The sequence below is a fragment of the Anser brachyrhynchus genome (assembly GCF_964034855.1).
Source record: "Anser brachyrhynchus genome assembly, chromosome: 4".
Lineage (NCBI taxonomy): Eukaryota > Metazoa > Chordata > Aves > Anseriformes > Anatidae > Anser > Anser brachyrhynchus.
The window spans coordinates 69,872,498-69,897,594 of record NC_137698.1 but is presented as its reverse complement, the minus strand read 5'-3'; the positions used below and the strand labels follow the sequence as shown (position 1 = coordinate 69,897,594).

At 41.8% G+C, this 25,097-nt stretch overlaps 1 protein-coding gene across 2 annotated transcripts in view; it reads left to right on the top strand.

The window, feature by feature from the left end:
- The window catches only part of FAM193A (family with sequence similarity 193 member A), a 77,661-nt gene that overhangs the window by 15,511 nt on the left and 37,053 nt on the right, over positions 1-25,097 (top strand). For both annotated transcript variants that reach the window (XM_080590568.1, XM_080590567.1), the window contains exons 2-6: positions 14,725-14,790; positions 17,775-18,020; positions 20,314-20,480; positions 20,753-20,920; positions 24,115-24,349. In XM_080590568.1, coding sequence (XP_080446694.1) covers positions 14,725-14,790; positions 17,775-18,020; positions 20,314-20,480; positions 20,753-20,920; positions 24,115-24,349 — 882 coding nt within the window. The remainder of the gene's footprint in view (positions 1-14,724; positions 14,791-17,774; positions 18,021-20,313; positions 20,481-20,752; positions 20,921-24,114; positions 24,350-25,097) is intronic.

Genomic DNA, 25,097 nt, shown 5'->3' with positions numbered 1-25,097 from the left:
TCAAGTTAGCAAGCAAAAGGTTGTCTTCTATGGCTTAATTCCTTGAAATCTGCTACATTTCCTGCACACGGAACCTGATCAGAGGAGCCAAAGCTGCTCTCCGATGCTGTTTTCAAGCACCTGGGGTTGGGGTTGTCTGCAGGATGAAGTAGTTCCTACCCAAGTTGTGATGGGGAGCTTCGAGCTTGTTACACCCCTGCTTTTTGTGCAGGCATATATAATGCCTTATGTGTTCTTGGTCGTTGTAGCAGTGTAACTAGTACCTGCATGGATGGGCAGCCACGAAGGGTGGTTGGTGTGATGAGTGAGCATTGAGCTCACCTTCAGGGTGGTGCACGGCTGCCTGTAGGTTAGCTGTGATGTCTGAGATTCCTGCTCCTCCTAGGAGCTGTTGCAGACAGCCACTTGAGGGTTTTTTGGGGTCTGAGGGCAGGCAGAGAACAAGAGGAGGAGGGTGCATCCCTAGGAAAGGCCAGCAGGCAGCTTTCTCCCTGGGCAGTGCCTGGCTTGTCCTTTTCTCCCTCCCACAGCTGTAGGTGGAGCACGCCATGCGTTAGGCTTCAGCAGTGTGCTTCTGGTGGCTGCAGGACATTTTAAGAAGTGATTTGACGTATGCATGTACAGCAGACAGCTAGAACTGGGCACTTTGGGGAGGATGAGGTGCAGGGACTGAGGTAGTCTGATGTGGATGTTGGCTTAATTTGTAGCTGATCAGCTTTGTGTTCAAAGGTATGCTTCTAACAGATCATCACAAATCTGATGTTAAAGCTTGCTTGCAGCCTTCTCCAGTAATTTTGCTGATTGCTCTTAAATCTAGCTATCAAATAGGGCTCTGCTTCTTATTGATGCTCATTTTGCAGAAGTGAAGGGGCTTAGAACCGGGGAATTATTTCTCTGCCTTGATTGTCAGTGTCACGTCCACGTACAGTGTGTGATTCACCTGGCAATTCCATCCCTATACTGTGGGGGGAAAAAACCACATAACTGGATTGAAATGCTGCATTTGGTTGGTCCTTTGGATAATGCCGTTCCCCTTGCAGGGCTTTACTTAATATCTCAGGAGATTTTGCTGTCAGGAGTGAGTCAGATGAACCCTTCACCAGTTTGCCTGATTAACCAGATAAGGGCAGTTTCTTACAACATAATTCCTGTAGGAGGGCATCTACGGTTAGATCACTGAGGCTACGTGTAATTCATTCCTAAATGTTTGTCTGAAGCATCCTGAACTCGCCTTTGAAGGAATGTAACTTACTTGTTCGTGGGCAAAGTGCTGGCATGTTCCTGGGATTTTTGTTTTGCATCAGTCCTATTGATGTTATGTGCTTCTGTTCAGGATTGAAGGATAAACAACAGATTAGATCTCTGACAACTCTGTACTAGAAAAAAAAGTGTATGCGTGGTTGTTACTTGCCAGGGCTGGTTGGAAGACCTTTGGGGTGTTTGAACTACCTGCTTGGAACACTTCTGGCTGTTGTACTGGGGGGGGGGGGGGGAAGTGCTTGAATCACCTTCATTGTTAGCTTTTGGTATTTCTCTAGCACATGCTGCTGCCTAATTACTGGAAAACCGTTGAACTTCTTTCTAGTACAGGAAGGGCAGAATTGCGGGAGGAGATGGATCGGCTCCGTTCTGCTGTGTCATGCTTGGCTACAAAGAAGGAAAGGATTGCACGGGGGGGATATGTGCTCCTCAAGAACTTGTGGTGTGTTGTCAAAAAGCAATCTCCCTGCCTGCATGTTCCTGAGAAGAGCCTGGGTTCTGGGTGACTGCACGTCTAGGTAGTACAGACCCAGATCTCGCTCGCTCAAGTCTAAGCTTGTCTGCTCTTAAATTAGTTCGGTTATTTTGTCTACCTGCTCCATTTCACTTACGAACTGGGGAAGAGCGCTTTATGGTGTGCGGGAAACTCTTTACAAGGTAATTATTATACTTAAATGAAGGAAAGGCACGGTTTCTTCCTCCTCCTCCCGTTTGGGCTTAACACTAAATTTGATTTTATTTCAGTTTCAGGATTTATCTTGGAAATTTTCAGTGCTTTTACACTCAACTTGGAATAGTAAATTCTGCTTTAATTGCATAGTGAAGTCATGTAAGAGCTTTAAAACTATCAGCCCCAGTAATAGTTTGGTTTAAATATCAGGAAGACCAAGATAAGTCATACTGCAGCTCAGGTACAAATATATCTGTGCAACTACAAAGCCTTTTGATATCAATGGGGATAAGACGTAATGGGATCTGGGCAACTTTTTTTGGTACTGTCTATTTGTAGAAATAACAAAATCCCTTTTGCTAGCTGATTAAACCTCTTTTGCAATAGATGTTCACTACCCTGGTTTTCAGTTCTTCCACATGCTTCACGTTGGGGTTGGTGGTGTTTTACTTCAGGCTGAGTGTATTCCAGGAACTTGTACGTGGCTTTCCCAATCCTCAGCTTAATTCTCGTCTTCCTTCTAACCCCGGTGCACTCACAGGGAGGACTTGGTCGCAGGCCTCTCGCTGCCGGCCCTGCGTGGCTGTCACTGTGGCTGATCCAGTTTGTCATCGCTTGAAGGTGGCTGGCCAAATGAAGCCTCTTTGAGGGCCGTGAAGCAGCGCTAATACTTTGCAGTGTCTTCTGACAGCGCAGCGTAGTGCATCTTGGAATTGTTTTTAGCAGTCTTAAGGTTGGGATCAAGCCATTGATAGAAGCAAATCCTTTTCCCTATTCATTTCCAAATCTTGGTAGAAAATTGATCTCTGAGAGGATGTTCGGTTGCAAATGTAGCAGGAGACGCTTGTGAAGCCCTGGACTCCTGTGACTTTTTTCATCTTCCCTTAAGATGTGAAACTTTTTGATTTGGAGCTGGTGGTTGAAAAATTCTGAGGATCGGAAATGTAAAGTATAAAAGACAGCGATGAATTTAAGATGAAAGAAAAGACATTCCAGAGTTATCAGCACAAATCACTGAATGTGTGCACAGTGATGCTTGTAAACTACCCAATTTCTAATACACATTGTTCAGTTTACATGCAGTACCTCAGATGGATGCTGTACAAAGAGAGAAGATAAGGATGTTAATTGCTGCTGGCTTCATTCTGAAGAAATGGTCTTCTTGAGCCAAGTAATTGGTTGCACGAGTATGGGCGTGCTGTACTTCCTTGGTTACACACAGTTCAAGAGCCGAGAGCCTCATACTTAATGCAATAATCTGGGTTTTGTTCAAAAATGATTCTTTAGGAAAAGAATTAAGATAGCATCACGAACAGGATGAGCACAAGCTTATGTCACGCTTTGCAGCCGTGATTTATCAGATTTGTATCTGATGTCTGCAAAATGTAGGGATTTGATTCTTCCTGTCTTTACCTTCACCATTCCTTCCTAGTGATGTCATCACTTTGTTAAGCTAAGTAAGCCCTAATATTTTTGTGCTAAATCCTGTTTTCACTTGTTCCGCCTCCTTTAAAGTTAAACAGATTTTGGTGACCAAAATTAATGATTTTTTTTATTCTGTAGGGGAGTTTTTCTTGTACTTACGATGCTGTGAGGAAACGGCTCATCCACTGAAGCTGTCCATGTGCACAAGCAGTGGTGCTGTAGTTTGAAAAGCGGAGCTTGACAATCAGATAAATCCACCTTTTTTTCCCCAAGGGCAATATATTTCAGTTATTGCAGTACAGCATGGATTTCAGTGTGATACGCATTTCTCTAGTACATGTTTATGTACTTAAACATGGTGTAAATTGTGATTCTGTGACTTTTTTGTGCGTGTGAATGAAACAGATGGCTTTTGGCTCAAAGGAGGAGAAGGGCAAGATCAGGCTCGCAAGCACAGGCACTCCTCGCGGCATTGGGGATCTGGCGCTTTCTCCTGCAGCGATCCTTCTCCTCGGAAGGGCAATTAACCATTAACCACAGGAGACTTCGTCAGCACAGGCTGGCCACGGCAGTCAGCGTTGCTTGGAAGCGTGCGTCTTCCTTCGGGAAGAATGTCTGCGGGGCTGGGCGGCGAGCTCTGCCTGCGGGCTCGGGGCAGTGCTGCTTCTGGTGGCGACTGCGTTGGGAAAAGCAGGGGTGGCTTCAGCTCGTTCCCTTCTGAGTGCGAGGAGTACCCTCTCCCCAGATGACACGAGTCTTACGGCTTTTTGTCCTGGAAAACCATCAGTTGTTAATTAGCGTGGTAGCTGTAAAGGCGTACGCTTCTATGGCGTTCTAGGGAACCGTGGAAATGCTGCAACTTTTTTTGCTGCTGCCTCGGAAGAAAATGAGAATTTTTACTGATTAAGCTTCCAGAGGATATAGGGACTTGGAAGAGGATAGAAAAGAGCTCTCAGTTGTTAGGGGTGTAGCCGATACTTGTTCGTATGCTACAAATAACCAATATTCACGCAAGTGTGACAAAACTTCATATGACCTAACTAGCCTGACCTTTGTGGTTGCTGTGCTGATGGGATGTACATAGCTGCACAATATTTAGCATATTAAAACAAAAAAAACTAGCCTGGGCCTTGAATCTGTTGACAACAGTATCACGTGGAGGACTAGGGGGGTTATTTGTATCTGGCACTGAATTCTTCTCAAATACCCTCCCCTGTGGCTACCTAGTAGGCAGGATCATGATAACTGTGTTCCTGACTTCCAAGGGCCTGTTCTCTAACCCTTTCCAGTTCCTCAGAAGGCAAGAAATCAACTGTTCATCAGATAGAAGTGTCTGAAGAGGTAATGAAAGAAGAGCAATGATTGAGAGTAAACAAATATAATGAAATTTGCTAATTGCTTTTGAGCCGGGATGAATTCTGGTTTAGGTGATTTGCTACTTGCAATCTTTAAATAGGGTTTATGCTAGATCATATCTATCAGTTTGAAAAGGCATCCAAACAGGAAGGTCTTTTGGCCTTTGTTATACAAATTTCATGTGACAGGCAGTACTTAAAAGCTGTACTTCAGAAACATGTTTATAGGGTTGTTTTTAGCAGCGGAATTCAACTGAGTGCCTGCAGAGGTAGGTAGCACTGCTGGTAGGATCTGGGCATTTCATTCCAAAAAACTACTGTGTATTCCTATATATGCATTTTTTTTTTCCTTAGGATAGTTTTTGATAGGGATTAGTTGTCACATCAGACTGTTTAAAAATGAGGAGGGGGCAGGGAGGGAGTTATTGCTAGCCTTGAGATACGAATGAATATTCCCACCGGTAGGTTTAATGGAATTAGTAGTTCAAGTCTGCATCATTCAAATTAATGTCCAAAGAAGGCATTTGTCTTTGTTTGATAAATGAAAACAGATGAAAAACTCCTCTTTAGTATAACCTTTCTTTTAAGTTGGAAGTTAAAATTAAACAATTGTAGTTCGTTGTCCAATTATCTTTTAAATTTTTCTTTATGAACGCTTCCCATTTCCTGTAGAGATTGTAGCTTTTTTTTCCTGTGTTAACACTTTCATATTGTTGGCACTATGACCTGTGAACTCTGTATTTCCTAACAGGTCCTCATTTCCTGGAGGATGTATTTCAGGTTGATTCAGCCAAAAGAAAAAACTGTGTGCCGTTGAATAATGTACGGGAGGAAGAGCTCAGAATATATAGACATTGCTCTCTTAAAAATCATTACAGGATAAGTGTCAACATTCCATTCTTTTGAAAGCGCTGCTTCAAAGTTGTCTTTTGTAGGTAGGATTTTAAAAAACAAAAAACTTTCCTGGGGTACTTTCAGGCACCTTTATTTGCGGTGTAGCTCGCCTCACTTAAGATGGCTGTTTCTGAGCATAGCTTGTTGTCAATCAAGGCCTGATGGATTTGTGGTTTGTGAATTGAAGTGGCTGCATAGAGTCGAGTTGGTTTTGATTACTGTGTCAGAGCAGAATTGTTGTATCTTTTCTGAGGGCTCCAAGGCAAGAAGATGCAGCTGGCTAATAAACAATTCTGGGTAAATTCACAGGAAGTGTTGCTTTTACCTGTTTTCAGAGGACTTGCATCCTTTAAAGACTTAAAGTTGCAAGAAGATTTGTTTTTTTTCCTATTCTGCTTTGTTCAGTGCTGTCTGATTTCCTTCCTGCTCTATTTCTGAGGTTTTTGTGTGTCTAATGGTGTTAAAAACAACAAAACCTTGACTATGTATACTTTTCAGGGTGACTTTTTTCAATTTATTTATTTATTTGGTCTGGCAGATGCTAGCAGTGCATGGCCAGCACTTTTGCAAACAGTGGAAAAACACGTGCCTTCGGCTTTCTCCATCTACGAATCTTTATGCCTGATGTTGAACAGCAGGACTGCGTACAGGTCACCCAGCCCTGTAATGGGCATGTAAATGGTTAAGTCATGTTTTCAGAACAAACACCAAAAAAAAAACCAAAAAAAAACACTTTTGGCACACGGTCTTGTTGGCTGAGTAACTCGGGCTTGAGTTTTAGCAGGAGGTAGCAGAGGCTTGTCATCTGGGCTTTGGTTTTGGATATCTCCCAAAAAGGGTGAGACAGGGACAGCCTCCCGATGCAGCTTCACTCTTCACTTGTAACTTCTGTGAGACTGGGAAGTATTGGTCTCTTAGAGCAAATCCAGTACACACCTGATACTTGCAGTTTTCTATATGATTCCTCTCCGAAGGTTGAACAGCAGTTATGATAGATGCTTCAACTGGAAAAAAGTATTTGCTTTGAAATAATTTCAGCTTCTGTTGCAAACTCTATTGCCATTTTGCCTTAATATCAAAGGTCCTATTTCACTGTTGGAGAATAAGCAAATCATATTTGGGATCTTGAGGCATCATTTCATAGGGGCTTGAGTCATAGCAAGCTTACTTCATTATCTATATGCAAGGTAAATCAGGTTTTCTACATGAGGCCTCCCTGCCCGCAGCTTGTCAGCCTGTTTGACCTCCTTTATCCTTGATGAATTGTTTTATGAATACTTTTTACTAAGCTATGGAGATAGTGTGATGTTTACATCTGAGTGACAAGTTTTTAATAATGTGACTTGTTGAAGAAGGGAAGCCTTCAAAGAACCTGTCTTGTGGGTTAGCCAAATTCAGTAATGGTGTGGGTTGACTTCATAGAGAAAATACTCAAAGTCTGTGTTTTTACATTAACAAGATGAAAATTGCAATCAAGTGTCACCAAAATGACCCAAGTCTGACAGTGAATGAATAATGGGCATTTTCCGGGAAATTGCGAACAAGAAGCCTGTTTATTGAGCTAGAAATAAGTTGACCTGGGATCTCACGAACTTTACTGGTAGCATAAGTTAAGCTGGAGAGAAACAGGTCATAGGTGTTTTCTGTGGAGGTACTTGGGTAGAGAATATCTCCTTTTGGATTAAAGTGACGATTGTCTGTCGCCAGGTATACCTCTGACTCCTAATAGGTTTAATATGTCGTTCCTAACGTGCTGGAGGAGTATTGTGCCTTACCTTTTGGAGGGCTAAATGAGTGACCTACTTGGCGGCAGCCTCGTTGGCTCCTGCAGCAAGCATTTGGTTTTGTAACTGAGAGCAGCACTTGAGCTATCTGCTCGGCATTTTCCTATCTTCTGCTCGTCTTTACAGACAAAACAAGAACAAATTCTCTCAAGTCAGATGAATCATCTTTTTGTGGTGCCAGCATTGTCTCTCTTCTTCCTTCCCCCGTTATAGATGATTTCCTGTATTTAGCCCTTGGGTCCGTAAGTCCCACTGACTAGGCCTGATGGAGGGAGCGTGCTTTACAGGCAAGATTTCCAACCTGCTGGATCCACTTGGAGCAACATACAGGATCTTACTTAAATCGGTTTTAGTGGCATACTGTTGGTTATCGTAGCCAGCTGAGGTATCTCACAGCTGACGTGGTTGTCTGCAGCAGCTCTGGTTTCAATTCCTCCTGTTCCCCAAATGTCTTCTGCGACCTGGAGGGAGTTAGGCAGTTGCTTTGTGCCCTGCTCCTTGGCTGTCAGGTGGAGATTTGGCTATTTCCACTTCGGAACAGCATGGTAAGGTAAAAATGTTTGAGGACACTCGTATGCTATGCTATTAATGATCTCTCTTAAGTACTATAGCTATTGAATGTAAACGTGCTGTATGTTAGGCACCAGCGCAGCGGAGGATTGACCCGACACATTAGCTGTATTGATGCGGAGCACTTTCTGCCATCTGGAACCTGTGCCAGATTTCTCACTAATGCTTTACTCTTGGCAGCCGTTCAACTTCTGGCAACTTCTGTTTCCCCTGCTACTAGATTCTTTCAGAGCTAAAAGGTGGTTGTTTTGTATTTGAGGGTAGTGTTCAGATTCTGTATTTCAAATTTTGGGTATAGCGAGAGTCACAAAAGTCTCGTAACATTCTCTGGAACACTTCCACAGACTTCAGTGAAGATTTAAAGGCTTTCTGAAACTGCAAGCACTCCAGTGGCTCTTGAAGGAGTCCCAGGGGACTGACTTCTTGCATCACTGACTGATTCATGGATACGTCTTTATGCATTGAAAAGTTTTCCCATCTCAATTGTTTGGACTACGCTAGAATTATTCAAGGTAGGCTGGGAAAGGATAGCCTGGGAGTTTGTGTTAGTGCCCAAAATAGCAGGCTTGGTGAAATGGATTAATAGTTGCAAAATGAATCAACTGGGTGACTTGATGTGGGTACTCGAATTTTGGTTATAATCACCTTATCTCTGCTTTCTCTGCTTTCTGTTTGGAACTCGGAGATCTTTAGTAGAACCAAGATCTCTTCCTGTAGGAAAGCTTCACAGCCTTCCCTATTGGTGGCCTTCAGCTGGTGACTTGGGCAGCTGATCACTGACCTCCCTGCTTCCTCTCCAAAGCTTCTCAAACACTGAGACTCCCTGGCAAGCAAGCATCTGTTAACAAGTACAAGTGTGTTCAGTTCAGAGTCACTAAAGACATGTAATTATCACCTAAAAATTGGGTGTTCATGATGTCAGTTTCCTAAGCAAAAAAACAACTGCTTCTAAATCAGTGTTGGGTACTAAGATATTTTGGTTTTTATCCCCATGATTACTAATACTATTTGGAGGTCCTTATCCATGTACAACCCTCCCCTGAAAATTAAGTTCACTCTGGTTTCACCACTGCATCACATTAAATCGTGATTATGCCTGTAGGTAGGAACCTCCAGCCTCTTCACTGCTGCCAGTCCAATATTTACCAATTTACAATTACTGCTTAAAAGCTGTTTGGAATTAAATCAGAAAGGATTTATTTCTCTCTAAAACAATAATAAACTCCAGTAGCTTCCTGAGTTTCATGAGCAGTGCTGTGCCAATGATCCCGAAAGTCTGGTACATGCTGCTGATTACTCTCCTGCTTGGCTTTGGGCATGTTCGTTTTATATGCTGCATATTCCTGTGCTAGGAAGAAAACTCCAGCATTTAACCTTTTAAAAATATGGCTACACCCAGAAAATCCATAGAGGTCTGTCTTGTTACCAAAGCTTCCCAGTCCAAGGCCAGTCTGGGCCGGGAGTTTCATGACCATGGACAGGGACGGCTGCGGCAGGCGGAGGTGGGCTGTGTCACAGCAGCCTCCGCAGCTCCTGGCCCCGGCCAGAGTGCCAGTAAATATTCCCGACAGCTTCCCCAAGCCGCAGCAGTAATGCTGGCATCCTCTCCCAGGGGATTCCTGAGTGCAGACTCGGGTGATCGTCTGTCTGATTCCAGGACCTCCGTGCACCGCTTCTTTCGGGTTCAGACGGCCCTCAACAACTTCCGTAAAATAAAAAGGCTGAACACGCTGTCCCTTGCAGCCCAGATCATGTTGCGCTTTATGAGGCGTGGGCATTGTTTTGCTTCGGTTTTGCTCTGGGTGGGATCTTGGAGGGCTTACGGTGTTCAGGTGGGTGAGCTGGTTGTCACTCCTGGTGCGTGGAGGTGATCTGTCCAGACTGTAGCAAAGAGCTTCTTCAGCAGGAAATCACTGTGCTTCGCTTCCTCTTGGGGATGGGTACTTCCAGTGCCTCCAAAGCTCTTTGTGGGTTTCCTAAAGGACAGAGGACAAAAATGGTCAGAATATTGAAATACACGAAAGCACCTAGGCAAGAGTGATGGGACTACCCAGTAGATCTGTTTCAGCCCTCTCGTCCTCTGGAGAACTGCTCTGTATCACATAGTAACCAGGCATCGTGTGGGCTCAGAAAAAGACTGAAGGAAGGGATACGTGTTGAGGGTTGGATGCTCGGGAGCAATGTTTAAAACCAATCAAGAAACACAAAAAGAAACAAAACCTTTGCTGTCGTAGAGGCCAACGTGCTGCCCTGTCCGATAGGGCTTGGTGCTAGACGAGTGGAGAAGAGAGTGATGGAGCACGTGTGGAGTGATCCTTCTTTAATGGTACTTTTCCAGCTCTTCATAGTCCAGAGATAAACAATGTGATGCAGGCTATCTACTGCTGAGCCGATTTCTCACGGTGTTTTTTTATAATTGTTCCTTGAGCTTATCTGTGCCTTTGACTTCCACGATGCCCCGTCCTTAAATCAGCTGTGGGCACGGGGGCAGGAGCCTGAATTTTCACTGCCTGAAACCGCTATCTTCCTATCCCTTGGACCGAAGGCACAAAGACATCTGTCTTCGTCTCCAGAGCTCACGAAGGACTCCGGCAGCTTCATTCACCTGCCGGCAGCAGCAGTTCCGGGCCAGATTTAGCTGCGGCTGGCAGAGGAGCGCCGTAGCTCAGCCGCTGCCTGGAGAGCACCCAAGGAAGAAGCCGGAGCGGCATCAGGCTGCCGGAGGGAGGGAGCTCGCTCGGGCGGCCGCACGCAGGGCTGCTCCCTCCCCGAGGTGGGAGGTGATGTACAGCATCCGAGAACGCCTGGAGCAGCTGGGGCAGCGGGGTTTGGCACAATGGGTACAGGCAGGGGGGCAGGTAGCGTGGCCCGGACCTCCTGATGGCTTTCTGAAGGTGTTTTTGGGGGAGGGAGATGGGCAGGGCTAAGAGTGGTGGGTTTCCTCCGTATTATGCAGTTGCTTACAGAAAATGCGTTGTCTCAGATGTTTCAACAACTGTAACTGTTCACCTCCCTATAGAAAAATAAGGGGATTAATTCACGTGCTATGGAATTACCTTTGAACGTTGTAGAATAAAGTAACAGCCTTCATGTAACCTTTCTCTAGTCTGTGTCTTCCCTATTGCGCTTGAGAAAGTCAGTGTGATGCTTTCTATCTGTTTTCCCACAGGATAAATTTGATTAATTACCTTGCTTTTTCAGCATCACATCTCTGAACTGCTGAGGGTTCAGTGATGACGACTTGAATTCAAGTCTGTTCCCTGTGCCTTTATTTTTCCTGAGGTTTTCATGGGACTTCTCATCCCTCGTCATCCCTCGCTTTCTTCGTGCTGCCTGTGTGACATAACCGGGCTTCCATCCCAGGGCAGCTGGGCGTGTTTCCGATCTCGTAACTCATCCCTCAGCCCACGGGAGCTCCGATTTTGATTGTGACAGGCTATTACAGCAGCTCCTGACAGGCTTTGTTGGAGTGTGTGCGTCCTAATTGCTCGGCCGGTTCTTCAAGGTCATTCAGGTGACTTCAGAGCCTTGCTTGCAGCAAGGCTTCCCTCCTTCGTGCTTTCTGGCGTGAATTATCCTGTGCTGAGGTAGCGTGCCTGTTTTCCAGAGAACTAGGGCTTTAAAGAGGGTGAATTAGTGTGGCAGCAGCTTGCAAGATTGTTTTTCAGTGTAAATAACATCTGCAGAAAGAACAGAAGATAATTTTTTCTAATTAACCTTACGGTGAAGAGGGCATGCGCGGTTCCTGTCCTAGGGATCGTGGCAGTCTGTCAGCTTTCCTTCTGGCACTCACCTTCACAAAATAGCCTTTTTAAAAAAAAAAAAAAATGAAAATAGATGTTCAGGACTGTTTTAAAAAAAAAAACACTCAGGGTTGTCCAGAAGTGACAGCTGCCTAGTTTGTCTCTTGCTTCACGTTTATATACTGAATGGCATCTGCTGACATACGGCCCAGTAACTAGATCCTGCAAGGCCCTTCTGCCTGTCCGCAGTCTCTTCAGGAACATGATGAACGTGGTGCTGTGGGGGAGCTGCCTCAGCTCGGGCACTTTCTTCTTCCAGACTTCGGACAGGGACAGTTTCCTTGATCTGCTCTGAGAATTTAACAACTACTAAAAAAAAAAACAAACAAAAAAACCCACCTCCTGCTCCTCTGGTGGCAGTCAAGTACAAAGCAAGCGTTTACACACTAATTGTTAGTGCAGCTCTTCCATCACCGAGCTACTTTAGGACTCTGGCCTGAACATCACCTGCTCCTGGTGGTCAGTTGGAGTTATCCATTTGCCTACATGCTGCCTTCCAGCAGGGCTTTGCTTTGAGACATCCTCTACTGCTTCCTCTGTAAAGACAGCTTTCACAGGGAGAATATCTTGAAGCTCTTCGGTAGTGAACATGGAAAAAAAAAAAATCTGGTGCTTCTGCCATGACCTTGGCTTGTTGGAGCATTTTCTAATGAGAGTATTTTTCATTTCATTCACCCTTACAGCTTCTGACAGACCACCTTCTCTTTACAATTCCTGTGCCTTGAAAAAAGATGTAGCTGTAGTTTTAGATTTATCCCTCATTTCCTTAAATTTTGAGACCATCTCATTGTATTTTTTTTCCTGTTTAAAACCAGGCAGTTTTCAGCTTGCTATTGTTTGAGCCCCATTTGGGTTGCTTCTGCGAGATTCCTCTAATTTTTCTCTGATGTGCTATTTAGCCATCTCCTTCCCTTGCCTGCCATGTCATTGGTGCCTTCCTCCCTGTTCCCGTATTCTCAGTTGTTTTTTGTATTTCTTCTTAAGTCTCGCATAGTGTTTTAAATCTCATTGCCTACAGACGTTTTACTCGTGATGATTCCCTCTGCTTGTTTCTTCTCTTTTTAGTTCCTTGATGTTTGTTCCTCCTGCAGATTTTATGGTCACTGCGAGTTTTGGGGGGTTTATACTAATATTTTGAACCAAACAATGCACAGCGCCTAGGATCAAGAGATGCAATGCTACTGACAAAAGAAAAGGTATCTTATTCCATGGAGCAGTGACTCCTGACATTCAGTTTTTTTGTCATGAAACGTACTGGATAACAGAAACTTCCCAATATTTTTCTTTTCTTGTCAAATTTCTGAGCGCCTTAGGTGTGGTCGCTCACATCAGCATGTGAAAATACTATGGCTGATGCTTTTCTTGTAATCAGTTTCTTGAATATAGGGAAGGTATATGTATTTCCTTAATGGAAAGGTTTTTGAGAGATTTGTCTGTCTTTGAAATTTCTCAAAAAGTGCTTTCAGAGCGGCAGCTACCAATTTCACTCTAAACTTTGTAACTGGTTTCTTTGCTCTTGAAGGCACATGCATCCAACTGCCCAGTCAACCTCCAGTACTGGAAGCCCTTTAATTGACGAAGAAGAGTTTTTCTTCAAAAAACTGTTCTTTTTTCCCCTTTTTGGAAATTGGGTGGAAAAAATAAGAAAGCAAACTTGATTTGATTTTTTTGCTCCCGTTGTTCTAGACCTGAGGTGTCTGACTTGCGTATTAGGAGGGTGTTTCTTCAATGCCCACTCTTCAAAGTTAATTTTCTTATTCGTGTCTTCTCTAGTAATAATTTGAAGCTGGTTTTATCCTCTACTTTGCCTTTCGAAAGTCCAGCTGTAGACAGTAGCTTTGCAATAATGGGTCTGTAAACCAAGCAGCTGGAGCTGGTAGTCTGTGGGTGAGTAGGGCTGAAGGATGCTCTTCTGTGCTGGGGGAGGCTTCAGTTTGAGTCTCTGGTTTGTTAGCAGGGCAAAAATATTTTCCGAAATCTGTAAGTCTGGCATGCAAGATGTGGGGTTTTAAGGTTAAATGGGATAGTTGTAGTCTTTAAAGCAGTCTTAAAAATATTAATATCAGACAGCAGGTAGAAAATTGGAGAAGAAAAGGAGGTTAGCACAAACAGAAGAGGTAGAATGAAGGTATGAGTTACATTATATCTGAAATATAAGCAAGAAACCAGTGCTCAAGAAAAGGGGAATAAAAACACTGACTCTTTCTCCCCCCCCCCCTTTTTTTAATCAAGCACATTTAATTTCTTTTTCTTCAAGGCAGTACGGTTTAGGATTCTTTGCCACCATCGACTTCTATTTACATGCTGTCTGAACTTCACACTTGTTCTAGGGTCATCAAATAGTACCGGATGAAAACACTTGTGGCTTGTAAAAAGTACTTCATTGGTATCTGGTGTAGTTTCTGCAACACTTGTGGAAAAACAGGGTGCAAAAGAGATCTTTGAGCGGTTTCTGTGTGAATCAAAACTGGCACAAATCAAGCTACAGCGGTGGGATAGCTGGCTGCAGCTCAGCGGCTTGCTATGGAAGAGTCGTCCTGGTTAACACAGCATGCGTTTCTAAGCAGTATTGTATTCCACTTTGTAAGGGAAGGAATCTTTGGTAATTGTCTCAAGTTACAATAGATGTTTAAAAGCAAAATGCAAACAACCAAATACAGAGAAAACTTTGTTTTGCTTATGACTTTTCTGTGTCAATTCTCTCTGATCAGAGCTGCACTGCTAATAAAACAGCTATACTAAAAAAAGCTTTAAATATATAAATTGTTATTTTTTTGCATCAGTAAAACTTTATGGTAGAAGAAATTGCTTTTCCTGTGTCTCCAGCCAAACAGTCATTGAAACTTGAAAAGCTGTTTTATCAACCCTTAGATTCAGGGGAATGGTTTTGTTGTTTCTATTTTTTAATCTTTAATGCTGTTTTTAGCATAAAACTTGACCAGTGTACTGTTATTTTGTTCCAGGTTTCGCTAAATGGTACGCAGTTTACGGACAATTCTGTTGGATCAGAGTTCACAGGTGTTTCTCAGGTATGTGCAGCCAGATTTTGAGAGTGCGTATTATGGAGGCAGTCATATAATAATGGGAGAAGGAATTACAGTGACATATAGAGGAAGAATCAATAACAAGATGTACTTTTTTTTTTGTTTGCATTAAGGATTTGGCTAACTGAAGTCAGTTTCTGGTAACTCCACTGTTCAAGCTTTAAAAAGCAGTGCAAGTTACTATTTCTAAAGTGAAATTATATTATAATAAGCTTGAAATTGGACATAGATGTGAAAAAAGCTATGCAGTTTCATGGTAATAAAGTTATTCTTGGAAATAAATCTAAATACATAGCAGAGAGGCGGTTATTTCTGTTCCAGCTTGTCCTAGTTCCAACTTTCCTTTATGAATGTTATATCTGAACATGTTTCAGAGGGAAAAAGTGAGACTGGGTGTTTTCTTGCAGAGATCCATCACACTTTTTTTTTCGAAGCTTGACTAGTCAAAAAATCTTGTCTCAAAATGTACACTTCAACTCTGATTTTGCTAGAGACAAATACAATGTTTATATGACTTCAAATGATTTCTGGATTGGACTAGATTCAATTTCTGTTGTAACAAATGTTCACTGCATTCTTAATCTCATAAATAAGAAAAGGCAATCCATAACTTCATTTCAGCATGACGGAGCTACAATAGATAGCTGTGATCCTTATCGTCTAGATTTTGTCAAGGTTCCAACTACCCTTTTTGAAATAAACTGCTTAGAGACAACAACTACATCTGTGACCCCCTCAGTTCTCATTCTTAGCAGTTGATTGCATCTTACTTGAGGGACCTAGCACTCTGGTTTGAACTTGAAGTCTGTGTTAAATACAGGCCCAGTTAGGAGACTGTGGGGTTTTTACTGAGTCTGTCTAGCAAGCATTAAGATTGTTGTTCCTGCTTTATTTGCCATCGTGTGTTTTGTTTGTTTAATGATGATAAAGTTCCAGAAGTCCTTGCGATGTGGTTGGTGTATGTGCTGAACCTTACCTTTGCAAAAGAGTGTCAGGTTGCTGTAACTTCTGCACTTCTACTTTTCTTTCCTCTACTTTTCTTCCTTGTTGGAAGATGTTCTGCAGCTGATGTTTATAAGGATTTGCCTTTAGAAGCTGGAAACGTCTTCATTATACCAACAAGGACTTGATCTGGTGTCAAAAACATGCTTTAGGAAGGAAACTTTCAGGGCTAAGGGGATGAACAGCCATGGTGGCCTGCTGTGTTTTGCAGACAGGGTTTGGGTGTCAGTATGAGGCATCAGCTCAGCCAAGAGCCGTGTCTAGCTTGAGAAATGTGTTCATGCTTGTAGAGCCGTTCTGCCTTTAAGAAGTCAGAGCGAGTCTTCCCTTTTTAAATGATGATACCTGAAAACCTTGAGTAACACCTGGAGAAGGAGTGTTTTTCTTGCCCTAGTGCTTAAGTGTGAATTCTTGAAATGGCATCAATGAGGGAGATCAGCTGTTCTTATTAAATCTATTAAGTTTTTCAGGAATTTCTGAAAGATAAGATATTTGGGGAAATGATTTCAATGTGTCTTTTATTAGTCCAGAGTTCTCGGTTCTTTCCATATTGTTGAGTCAGTTTTAGAAACACAAAACACAGAAATCAACTTCATAACGCTGTGCTGTTTCTCTTCAGATGTCAACAACAGGGAATTCATTTGTTCTGCCTGTGAAGACAAGAGGACAGTCAATTGTGTTACGGCTTGACTTAGTTCTTTGCCCTAGAGAACTTGCTTGATATGTACTTGTGCAATATAGGCCTACAGGATCCTTAAAGCAGTGTTGTGTTGGTGTTGAGCAGTATTTAGATGGATGCTTGAATGACTAAAATAAAATTTAAATATTTTGCCTTTCCTTTGAGAAAGAATGTGACTATTTTCTAGTACCTAGTAAGAGGCCTACAAGAAAGCTGGAGAGGTGTTCTTTATCAGGGAGTGTAGTGATAGGACAAGGAGGAATGGCTTTAAACTAAAAGAGGGTAGGTTTAGGTCAGATATAAGGAAGAAACTCTTTCCTCAGAGGGTGGTGAGGCACTGGCACAGGCTGCCCAGAGAAGCTGTGGATGCTCCATCCCTGGAGGTGCTCAAGGCCAGCCTGGACGGGGCTTTGGGCAGCCTGGGCTGGTGGGAGGTGTCCCTGCCCATGGCAGGGGGGTTGGGACTGGGTGGTCTTTAAGGTCCCTTCCAACTCAAACCATTTTATGACATGGAGGCTTGCACAGAGGATATTAATCATTAAGGCAGAGCTAGTAGCTGTAGAATTGGACAAATCTGAAATTCTGCCATTAAAAGATGTTTTGTTCCATCAGTTACAACTTTGACTTCTTGTGAAATTGCTCTTGTTTGGCTTGTGCTGCTTGACCTATTTTAGAGCATCAGTCTCGGTGAACAATCAGCATTTCGTGTCTGAACCATGACTGCATGCACAGTAGCATGAGAAGAGAAGTGAGATGAGAGATTTTTAATTGCCTTTGTCCTCATAAGTCAACAAGTTTGCTTTACTCAATAGCTGATTGTGGATTTAAGGCCTCACTGATTTTTTTTGTTGTTGTTAAAACCAAGCTAAATTTCTGTTTTGCAAGAAGCTTAGCTAAGAGTGTCTTTGTTCCAAGAAATATTGAACAGGAAGGTGACACCAGACTTCAGAACTGTTATTTGCCTTTTTACTTCTGAGAATGACAACAGTAAAAGGAATTGTACTATTCCTTTTTTACCTAATAGGTTTTTTGCACTTAGGTTCCCCATCTAAAATAATGCAACCTGTAGTCCATGCCCATGAAAAGCATTACTATTTTTAAATGGAATTTATTCGTAATACCAGTTTGGCAAACAGTTGTTATTAAGACTGCAGTGTTTGATCTTGAGATACTTGAAATGTTTACCATTTAATAATGACTTAGAATTTTAGTTTGTTTTTAAATTTGAGTAACTTTTTCTGTTGTGTTCTATGAATAACCAGTGTGCTCTCAAAACCTTTATTTGTAGACGCCATTTACCTTTGGCTTGGGCCAAAGGGCACCATATACAACTGGCGAGCATTGTCTTCTTTGTAGAAGTGAACGAAAAGATACTTCGCTTTCAGAGAGCGGGATAAAAAATTCTAGCAAAACAGCACTTTCCACATCTCCAAAAGCAAACAATATGCTGCATCTTCCACTGTGGGTGTGTCCAGACTGTAGACGAACAGTCGAAAAGGAGGAGAGGCATGCTACAATAGAGCAATCTCTTGTGGTGAGTTGAAGTAATTCAATGTGGTACACTAAGAAGATGAGTTACAATGTGCTGAATGCTACTCTGTGCTTTGGAGCCACTTAAATTGTGAGTGCTTGGAAAGAATTTTAGGTGATCTTGAGTTGTTTTTCGTATGAGCTAAACTGAACAGGCAGGTTGTTTCTTGCATTTGAAAAATGAGGTCTGAGTTTGGGATTTTTGAACAGAGAAGTCTCTTACTGTTTTTTGCCCTTTCAATTTAGTGGATCTCATGCTTGGTCCTTTCCCCTTCTTAAATTTGGTTTCTTCAACTCTTACCAGTGCTACTTCATGCAATCCAGTATTTTCCTATTCTGCCTGCTCACATGTACTTCCCCCCCTTTGTGGTCTATGTAGTAGACTAAGTTTTCCTTGGGCTTCCAGTGTGCTTGCTCTGTTCTTTGACTGCACTTAGAGTGCTACCTTCCTGCCTGTCTCGGTTCCGTCACTTTCCCTTTTCTTTTTTAATAAAGAAGCACTTTGCATAGTATGTGTGTAAGAATCGCTCACTTTTGTAGCACTGCAGACACTGATTTAATGCATGGTGTTAACATTTCAGGCTATGTTTTTGTTGGTTTTTTTTTTTTTGCAATTAAGTGTGAAAAAGTATTTTCAAATAAGAATTCAACCTCAGTAAGAGCAATGCTCATCCTAACAAACCAAGTTCTATGTCAGGTCCAGCCAGGCCCCATCAGAAGTGAACTATAAGGCCATACTGAAGAACCAAATCATCACAACTGATCTGGGAAGCCTCAAATTTCCAATAATTGGAAGCGTTATAGATTCCAGCTGACATCTCTGTGTAGAGAGCTAACAGACTGTTCGCAAGCCTGCAGGCACATGCAGATCTTATTTCAGTAAACAATTCAGTGTGGAAAAATTATTGTCTTTGTATAGCATAGGTTGTGAAACTCGTGTTAGTGGCTCAGTTAATCCTTGTTTTAATAAGGACGGTTTAAGAGTATATCACTTGTACTTACAGTTATTGTTTACTGATATTCTTGCTCTTAACAAGGGTTAATGAAATTAATCGAAAAAGAATAACATTTAAGGGGATTATATCAATAGCCTGATAGTAAGCACATTCTAGAGATGTCAAAAAAACATTTGTTTTGACAAATTGCATTAAAACTGAGCTCAGATAGTTAAGACATTGTCCTACAAGTGCAAGGAAGGCAGGACTTGCTTCTTAAAATTCTTGTTAAGTTATGAATACTCCAGATCAAATCAAAATTGATGATGTTTAGCAACTGTTGCCTTGTTTCAAGAGGGATTTTTAAAAGCAAACAAAGTATCCAAGTTTTCAAGTTCAACTTAAAGCAACTAAATGGATTAGGTGGCTGGTCAAATTACGAAAAAAAGGGGAGGGAAGAACTCAAATCTGTTAGCAGTCACTGCAAACCAGTGTGTAAGTGGCTTTGTACAGATGTTTTTGTGCTCAGGCTGCTGTTGCTGTCATTACCTGGATGTTCTGACACTTGCATTGCTTCAGGACCATCCCCAGAAGCTGCTCTTGCTGTTGGCAGTAGATGCAGGCAGGTTTGGTTTAACAGCTGTCTGTATCCTGCTCCAGGATGTGGAGCGAAGCAAAAAAGCCCTCTGTCATTCTCATAATGTGGAAGAAGCTTCTGCCTGGCATCACAAACAGCTGGTGGCAACCTTGGGAGGGTGCAGGAAAGGAAGCATGGTGTACTAGGGCTGGAGCAGAGAAGAGAAAGAGAACCTGGAGCCCAAAATACCGGCAGCCTGCGGAGAGAGGTCTCTCATCTGCTAGGACTGAGCAGCACTGCATGCAGGAGATGGAAAGCTGCTGTTACTGGGTTTTGGTGCTGACATCCATTATGGCAAAGCACTGTGCCTTGCTGTTATAAACAAGGAGACTTCATGCTTTTTGCTGGAATGGATTGTTAGACTACAGAAGTCAAACATACTGTCAAGTAAGAGACGGAAGAGATATTACTAGTTTATATGGTTAATCATGGATGATGCAAGCTTCCCTTTAGCTTAGTTCATTGTTTATGCTGGAGAGCATAAAAATGATAATTATAACCAACATGCATCCATTATTAGAAATGGAACTCTATTTACATTACTGGCTTTCTCAGTCCATCTTTTGCATTTATTGGTCTTTTCAAAGATAAATTCTGCGTGCCTGGTGATTTTCTCCCAAAATATATTCAGCACTAAGAATTGTCATATTATTTGCTTATCTATTAACATTTTACACTTGTACCTTACAAACCAAAGTTGCTACCTGTGTTTTTTTTCATTTCAGAGCCAAGACTTCCTTTTGCACATGCCTCTTGGAAACAGTGGATCACAGCAGGAATCTGTAGGAGGAGGAAGGATAACTGTTGGTGCGCAGACGGTGCCTGCTGCAGATCTTAGCAATTCCTCTCCTTCAGACATAGCGTGCAACTGTGAGGCCTGTAATGAGCGCAGGTAGGAACTGAATTGAAACTCAATAGCATAATGCCTGTAGTCAGACCTTCCGCAGTATATTGTGGCTTGTTTGTTAGATGATGCTTGAACTACTTAAACAGGGCTATCTGACAATGGTAGCAACTCTTATCTAGTTTTGTGCTGTATTTTAACCATATATTCTGTTTTTAGATACTTAAGGTTTTTCCTGAAGAGCATCTTCAGAATTGTAGGGATCAATACACCTATTTGATGTACAAATTGACAGTAACTATTTTTGTTATGATTTGCAGAGAAATTTCAGCAGAGACTGAACGTGAATCTCAGCAGCTTCAAAATTACTGGTCAGAAGTAAGATACATGGTTCGATGTATATATCGCCAAGCCGGGACCCCTTTGGCAGATGACCAAGACCAATCTTTGGTACCAGATAAAGAAGGGATGAAAGAGCTGGTGGATAGGTATGGCACTTTGAAAACTATATATTAATTATTAAGGGGATTTTTTTAAATGAGTTGCAAGTAACTTGAAGCATTGCTTTTTTTTAATAAAATGTTGCTTACCATCTTTAAGTCTGTTGGTTCAGAATGGTTGCCTCTCCATTAGAATGAAAAGTCAGAGTTTGCTATACTTCACATGGGATTTTAAAATGCTAGATAGAAAGTATGGAAAAATATTACTTTTGTATGCTATTTGCAATAGGGATATTAATGGATAATCATGGAAGAATTCCAAAACTGTTATTCCTCAAAAGATATTGAGATGATTACTGTTAATAATAAGACACTGTTTAGCTTTCCCCACATGAGGATCTTACTTTGTTGAACAAAGTTGATTTTATAATAGTGATTACATGTTATAGTAGTTGTAACATTGAGATGATGTTTTTGAGCTTTTCTGGGTATGAAGTCAAAGATGTGCTCAATGAGCTTGCTGTTTTTTTTCCTTGTCAGAATATTATGGTTGTTCTTGAACATGGTGGAACACTTTATTGTAGCTTCAACCCAGCTGAAAGTGTGGGCAGAGAATAGGTTCTCTCAGTGTATGTACTTCAATACATGAAGGTCTGACTGATCTGAACTGTAGTTTTCTATCTTCAACTAGAAACTGCTTAATTCTGGCAAGGTAGAGAAACTTGTGGAAGGTAGCCACACAGAGCTATATTAGAAGGCTATAGTTCTGAATCAGCCTTAATAAGTAATTAAATAAGCTTTTTGCACTTCGGTTATATAAAAACAGTGTGTTTAGTTTTGAATGTGAGTTGTGTAATGCAGAGTAATATAGTATGCCTACTTATTAGTCACGCTTTGTTTATTCAAATTAAGTGATCAAAACACACAACATAGGTTTTGAAATCAAAGATTCTTAAATATAGTCACGCTTTATTTAAATTAAGTGATCAAAGCATACAATATAGGTTTTGAAATCAAAGATTCTTAAATGTAGTGTGTAGGTAATTAAAACTGAATCACAGCTAAAATGGTTGTTTATTTCTATACAGTTTCCCTTTAATGGAAAAACTTTGGAAATTTTAACACACATTGTGCAGCTTTCTTACATAGGAGCCTGTCTCTAGAACTGTTTCTCACTGTTGAGAGAGATTATGAAAATTAAAAGGCAGAAACAGAATCTCAGAGAAGGAAATGTTCAGTGTTAACATGATGGCTTTGCACTCCTTGTGGTCTCCAAAATATGAAATAAAATTAGTATACTAGGTTTGTACAAACTGGATTTGTGCAGACACGCGTGACTTCAGTTTGTGGTACTAAAATTTAATGGAACTAGTCAAAGTAGGTACTGAAAGGTATTTTTTGTTTGTTTCTAGAAAGGAAAAGAAAGAAGAAAATATCAGTAGTGTGCCAAGTATCATGCTGTGGCCAAGTAAATCTTTTTCTAAAAGGCAAACTCTTTATTACTTACTTAACGCTCAGCTCTGTTAAATAGCGCTGGCAAGAAAAAAAACTGATCTGCTTTCTTGAAAAGAAGTAGTGGTGCCAAGTGCTGTGCCTATTGTATGTTGGTTACTTCATGACAGTGTGATACGAGACTATACTGAGGGAAGAGCAGGGACTAGGGAGTAGTGGACTTGCACAAAGCTGTAAGTACTTAACTAATGCCTTTCTTCTTCCCCACCTCCCTGAGACAAATGCTTAAAAGTCTATGCACAGGACTTTCAGTTGTACAGTTTCACTCTGAAGTGCTTCAAAGCAGCCATTGTGTTTTGGTAGAAAGCAGTGATGATGGCTGACTGAAACCCTGTTCTTCTTGTGACTGAAGTGCCCACTGAGATGGAGTTGTGAAGTCCTGCTGGGGGCTGGTGACTAAACCATTCTGTTAGGTATTTGAGAGCTCTCTGTATACAGCTGGAGAAGAGTGGTGATAGTGATGCTGATTTTATTCTGCATGCCAGCTCAGGCTCGTGCGTTACCTTCTCCCACCAAGGAACTGTATCCCAATGCATACATAGCAGAAGGCAGCCCTGCTTTGTTGGGCAGTGTTCACATGCTGCTTGGAGCTGCAGCAAAAGATTCTGGTGTGTGGGAACTTTGGGTGCAGCAAGCACAGCACCTGCCCAGGATCCTCAGAAGAGTTTTCCTCTCTTTGAGGTGTTTCAAACCCACGTTTCATTTCCAGAAGAGTATCAGACCTAGCCAGCTCTGCGCTATCCTTCACAGGAAGCCCTGACCCTCTCAGAAGCTGTGACTTCGAATACCTGCAACCGTCACTGCTGCATGGCTAAAAGGATGTGTAGAGGGCAGTATGTATCTGTAGCTTGAAGGTTAGTCTGCTTCCCTCAGACAAATGACTACCAAATTCTGGTCTAGATTTAAAACAAGAAAAAAAAAAAAGCCACCAATCATTTGTGATGAATGTGGCTTAGGTGCTACTGAAGTAGTACCCTAAGTTGTGTTCTTAGAAAGACGCTCGTAATGGTCTCATGAATCCCACACCCCTCTCTGCAGTGACACATCTTTAATAAAAGGTGCAAAGAGTCTTTGTAGAGAAGACCCCCAACTTGGGGTAAGAAACTCTCAATGAAAGTGAGAATGAGTTTGAGTGCCTTAAACTTCATAACTGTGTGAAATGTCATCTTTCAGTTGAATGTAACAATGGAAGGGTCCCACAAAGCAGTCACGGAGCCCAGTCTGGTTAGTATGTGTTTACACGTGTGCTGACTGCCTGGTGAGTCAAGGCCCTCCAATGGCTTGAAGTAAAGGACTGTCCTTCTGCATGTGTTAATTGAGCCTGGGTCTGGCTGTTCCAAGTAGACACTTATTAGGGTTGTGTGTGAGAGAAAGAACGAAGAAGTGGTCAAGAAGCATGTCTGTAGAATCTAGGTGCTTGGGGGGTTGTATGCCAAATGAGTAAGGGTTTTTAGCTCACAAGTTGCAGTGAAGCCCTAAGGTCCTAAATTAGTTTGCTCAGGGGCAAACATCCTTTGCTAGTTCTAGTCTGAAAGCTACACAGCAGCTGAGTTCCATAGTAGTAGGGAACTGGGCTGTTCTCCCAAATCCGAGGTAGTTCTGTAAACCTTAGTCATTGGTTTTTTTAATAACAATAATAATTATCTATAACTGCTAAGTATTTTTTAGGAGAGTGAAAATTGATTATTTGCATATATTTCTTTTCTGTCACAATTATTCTGAAAATACAGGCTTTGTGAAAGAGATCCATATCAGCTTTACCAACGGTTGGAACAGCAAGCTAGAGAATATGTACTTGAAATGAAGGTTCGTCTGCTCAGACACTTGTCGCTGGGATCTAAAGTTGCATCAACATTAGCAATACAAGGGCCACCCCAGGCACATCAGTTCATCTCACTCCTACTTGAAGAATACAGTGCACTCTGTCAGGCAGCATGCACAATCAGCGCCTTCCTAGTTACTCTGGTAAGATTGAAAAAACAACCTATATGCTCCAGCTTGCTAGGGGTAATGATCGTAGCGGTGTTCTGGGTTCTTTAAGAAGTAATCCGTGATTCGTAAAATACAAGGTCTTCCGTGTGCACCTGCATGGAGGTGGGATATTCTCAAAATGTGGCTTTTGCTTTTCAGAAAGGTAGATTAGGCATCCCTTATAGTGAATCAATGAAATTAGCCTCTGTGAAAGAACAGGTGCATTGCTGTTTGTGGTACTTATTTTGAAACTAGCCTTTAAGGCAATCTTCTACAAAATCTTAGGTAATTTCTTGGAAAATGGGTGAAACATTTCTGTTTCTCTTCAGTGATGCCTCGAAAAACACATTTGAAGGGTGCAGACTTGTGTGTAGCACTAACACAAATTGTTCTCGTGTTCAATTTTTTCTTCTCCTTCATAAACAAGAATGGATACTTGAAAAGATAATCTCTTCCCAGGAATTAATATGCAGTCTAACTATTTCTAAAGTTTTTGCTCTCACATCCCTTTTTTGTCAGCCGATAATGCTGTCAGATTTGGAATTGAATTGGGAAGTAGAAAATAAGCAATAGCCTTAAATCTGTTCTTGAGTCCATCATGTCCATCATGTGTGAGTAATACAGTAAACAAACTTGATAGTTGTTTAAGGACCAAGGTTATTAATCCTGTTTTGTTCAGAACCTTTTTCTGTACGTCCTTTTCCATTACCTTTTTCCTTTTTATTCTTGTGTAAACTTTGTG